Source organism: Sinocyclocheilus grahami, unplaced genomic scaffold, assembly GCF_001515645.1.
Source record: "Sinocyclocheilus grahami isolate Dianchi unplaced genomic scaffold, SAMN03320097.WGS_v1.1 scaffold77.1, whole genome shotgun sequence".
NCBI classification, from domain to species: Eukaryota; Metazoa; Chordata; class Actinopteri; order Cypriniformes; family Cyprinidae; genus Sinocyclocheilus; species Sinocyclocheilus grahami.
Window position 1 is genome coordinate 1,321,612 of NW_015505256.1, and position 4,703 is coordinate 1,326,314.

Sequence of the window (4,703 nt, forward strand, 5' to 3'; positions counted from 1 at the left end):
TATATATATATATAGATAGATAGATAGAGACAGATATGTATTTTTTAATTATAATTTTTTCATTTTTAATATTTTTTTTAAATGGATGATTAGATTGGATTGTCTATGTGCAGTTTGTTACGGTTAAAAAAAATCTCAAACAGCACCTCATAAAATTGAAGGACAGCATTAAATAAGCTAAAATATATTAAAGTTTTGATAATTTTGTGTTATTATCTGTTATTTTATTACCATATATAATTAATCTTAATATTTGTGTGTAATTTTAATATTATTATGAATTTGTAATTATTAATATTTAGGATACTTATAATTCATTTTAATAGCTAATATTAATATATACGTATGTTTATCTATAATGATGTATATTTATATATAATTATTTTAATAGTATTCGAATTTTAATTATATATAAAATTTAAGTTTTATATATTTATATATAAATTATTAAAATATATTATTTTAGTTATAGTAGTTAAAATTATATCTTTTACTTTATATTTTATATAATATGTATAATTATTCAATTTTTTAAAAATATCTTAATAGTAATATATCTGTGTATAATTTGAATGTATCAGAACATTATAACATGATGTTTTTCTGTACTGCGTTTTTGTCTTTTGAACAGGGAGGATATCAGAACAGCTAACGTCATCGCAGCAGAGTCTGTCACCTGCCTTGTGATCGACAGAGAGTGAGTATATGTCACGTTTATTCTGTGGCAAAGAGTTTCGTTATATACACTGCTTAAAACATCACAAGTGTCATTGACATTCCAGCAGAAGTAATTCAGTCCAGGTTTTCCAGTTCGTTGAACATCTGTGGATTTTACACTGATCTTTCTATTTGTATGTGTGTGTGGAACACAGAATCTGTGGGTTTGAAGTGCTTATCTGCTCCCTTATAGAACTCAATAAATCAAGCTCAACCTAAATAGCTAAAGTGTCATGTGTGTCAATAAGCTGGAAAGAGTGAGACAGACAGAGAGAGAAGCACATATGTGCCCTCCGGCGGGGAAAACTCTCTTTCCTGTCTGACTGAGACTCAAACCATCAGCCATCTGTGTGACAGCTGATTATGGTACATTTCAATGAGACGTATGTCATGTAGATATAAAACTTTTACTATACATTAGTACTGACTTTCTAAATTAAGAGAGGGACATGAAATAGTAATTAAGAGTCACCGAGGGATAGAAATGAGTTCGTTCTCGAAGAGAAATGGCAGTTCTGTCTTATCAAGCCCAAACTTTTGACCACTATAGTTTATTTGTCATAAAGATGAAGTCTTTCCAACAGTGTTGTTTGTGCCGTTCTTTTCAGCTCATACAAACATCTGATTGGAGGTCTGGAAGACATATCCAACAAAGGCAGTGAAGACGCAGAGGCAAAGGCAAAGTAGGTGAAATCATCTTTGAAGACATTTCATTATTATGTTTTCTTCCCCGAGGTCCATTTATAATAATGGTCAAGGATTCAAAAGTTACAAAAGTAGAAATTCTCTATTCATGATATGCCACATCACTATCAAAAGTATTGTAGGCAGTCTGTTAAGTCTAGTTAGTGATGTCACATCAGTTTATGTAGAATCTATTGCACAGAAATACTGCTACATTATTCTGTTGGCATTTCTAAATGTGAACCAGGTTTATTAGTTGGTATGTGAAAAGAAACAGTAATATTTACAAGTTCCCAAGCTGTTACAGTGACTGCTTTTAAACTATACTGTATTTGCCAGTTTGTTGAAAGCTTTGAGTTTCTGAAAGATTCAATTTTTGAACTGAGTTTCATTTGAGACAAAAAACAGGGTCGGTAAAATAGTTTAATGTTTTTGAAAGAAGTATCTTATGCTTGCCAAGGCTGCTTTTATTTGAATGAAAATACAGTAAAAAGTAAAAAAAAAAAAAAAAAGTATTTACTCCAGTTTTGATCTGGTCACATGATCCTTCAGAAATCATTCTAATATACAGATTTGGTGCACAAGAAACATTTGTTATTATCAATGTTGCGGAAACTGTGATACATTTTTTCAGGATTTTTTGATGAACAGGAAGTTCAAAAGAACGGCATTTAAGTTAAATTATCCTTTACAGGAAATTTTATCTTGGACTCAAAAGCTGCAGTAGTACACAACAACCACACACAATAACAACATCAGCATTATTAAGAGAGAGAAGGGGGGAAAAACTTACTATTTAAAATCCGAATAGATACAGGTATAAATGGATTCTTGTAACGATTACTTCTACATAATGGAACTCTATAACGCTTTTTTTAATAGAAACATTTTTTTATTTATTTGAATAGAAATCTTTTTGTGACATTTAAAATGTATTTTTTGCTCAATCGAATGTATCCTTGCTTAAAAGCATTACTTTATTGTTAACCATTTTTTTTGTTTGTTTTTTGCTTAGTGTATGTCTGATTTCAGATTTAGCTGCCTCCAAATATTGCATAAAACAAGTGAAATGTGGTTGGTCTCTTTTATATGAGGTTTCTTCCTCTTTAAGTTGGCGATAGTGAAATACAAAAGTCTATTGCAGCTCAAGGATGTTTGCTGAAACTCTAGAACTGTAAAGCAGAAAAGGCTGTGCTAGCATGCAGAAGACATGTTATAAAGAACCCGCAACTGTTCATGATCAGAAGAAACATGATGAGAAAGCGATGCAATCATTGTGCGGCGATGAGAAAATAATCCGCTCAGAGACATGTGAAACCTTATCACATTTCACAGAGACAATATCAGGCACTGACAGAGAGAAAGAGGGATTCTGGGATAGTTCAGAAACACATTTCCCACTTCAAAAAATTCCTTCTGTGTCATATCTGAACCCAAATAGAAACTTTTCTTCCTCGTATCTGCAGTGTAAATTAGCATCTGATGAATAATGAAGAGGTGTCTGTAGCCTGTGTGACTGTCATAGATTAAAGCTTATTAAGACACATCTACAGCTGTCACCTCCTGCACTGCGTTCCCCCGTGATCCAAACTACAAACCTGTAAATACATCTCCAGCTGCCACGCTGACAGATAGAGAGCACTCTAATGAGACAAGTGCATTCAGCTCTCCTTAAGGTGTCATTTCTGCATCCTTCTGCAAGGCATTGCAAAATACAGTAGATGCTGTCCATGAAGAACCCATAAAGCTCCATATTGCCACCTTGTGGTCAATCAAATTAACTCTGTATTTCACCTATGATGAATTGGAGAAGCCGAATGCCTCACAGGTTTATATTTCAATCAAAGCAGTTTTAAAACTGATTTGAATGATTCCTCAGGCATACAATATCAGTAAATTGTCCAGCAGAAATGTGAAATTCATGTAAATGTTGCTAGCTGTCAGACCTTTTTATCAGCATGCATGAGCACAGAGAAGGCTGGAAGCTAGAACCAGTGTCATGAACACATGCCTGCTTCCTCCTGGAGAGTTTTAAGTCTCAGTTATGTTTTGGTTGATTGACTTAAGACGTGCGACATGCATTTGAAAGCAGGTGATGTTTTCAAATGGCTGAAAGCTTGATTAAAAAGTCATCATGCAATCCAAATTTATTTAAATATATTATTTTACTTAATATTATTAAGTATTATTTAAAAAAAAGTAGTTGGCATATTTTAATTTTATTTTTAATGGGTCTTTGAGACTCTTGCTGTCGAATCTGCCAGCTCTGAATCTGGTGTGAGACATTAAACATCTCCAGCTTTCAGCTGAGGAATGAATTTCTTCTGTTTATAGTCTTAGTGAAGAGTTTTGGCTTGTATCCATGCCTCTTTCCAAAACTGCACTCTTGTTTGTGCATTGCTCTATTCCTGCAGAACATGTCAGCATTGAACTTCTCTGGCCCTGCCAGCCTAATAACTGATTATGTGAAAGGGATTGAATAATAACTAAAGCACGCTTGTGTGTGCGCACGCTGGTTTTTAGGACCCTTGGCAGAGTGCATGGAAAATCGTAACCTCTGTGTGACACTGCAAAGCAGTTTTTGCCAAGCTAAATAGCAGCTCAGTCATGTCATTGGCCATGGCTCAAGCAAAGGGATTTGATTGGCCAGTTCTGCATCATGGGCTAATATAACTATATCACAGGTCACAGGTCAGTCTGCAATTCTTAAAGTTAGGCATGATTTATTTTTGGGTACCGTGTATGAATTTACTCAGAGGCGGACTTAACCATTAGGCAAATGTAGGCGACCGCCTTGGGCCCCCAAAAGCCAAGGGCCCCCTAAAATGCTTTTTATATGCGAGATGCGCGTTCAATGCGGACGCGCAAGTGGTTGCTGTGGTGTTCATTACCACGACAACCGTCTGTGCATCCGCATTGAACGTGCTTCTTAGCAAAAGTAGGGCGATGTAAAATGGGGACGGAATCGCGGAATCTATTCCTAAAAACGGAATTTACTGTGTAACGCGGAATGTGACGGAATGAACAGCACAGACACGTGTTTCGTTTGCTATTTAAGCATGCACAACGCTCGCGGTTGTCTTCTGTAGTAGCTAAATAGTATTTTTGCCATTTAATATTCACATACACTAGTCTATATCGCGGTTTGATTGAAGTGTACTGAATTGCATTTGATTTATTCATTCAATATTTGATGAATTCCGTGACATTGCTCGTTACACAGTAAACTTCTGTTGTGTAGCATTTTGAATGTACAAAAATTAAAGGGTTTGTTTAATTTTCATTGGAATAAAAGATAGATT

At 34.7% G+C, this 4,703-nt stretch overlaps 1 protein-coding gene across 1 annotated transcript in view; it reads left to right on the forward strand.

Annotated features, from left to right (window-relative positions):
* The window catches only part of prkg1a (protein kinase cGMP-dependent 1a), a 55,569-nt gene that overhangs the window by 43,161 nt on the left and 7,705 nt on the right, over window positions 1-4,703 (forward strand). The window contains exons 9-10 of the mRNA XM_016273290.1: window positions 632-697; window positions 1,326-1,400. Of these exons, the coding sequence (XP_016128776.1) occupies window positions 632-697; window positions 1,326-1,400 (141 nt within the window). The remainder of the gene's footprint in view (window positions 1-631; window positions 698-1,325; window positions 1,401-4,703) is intronic.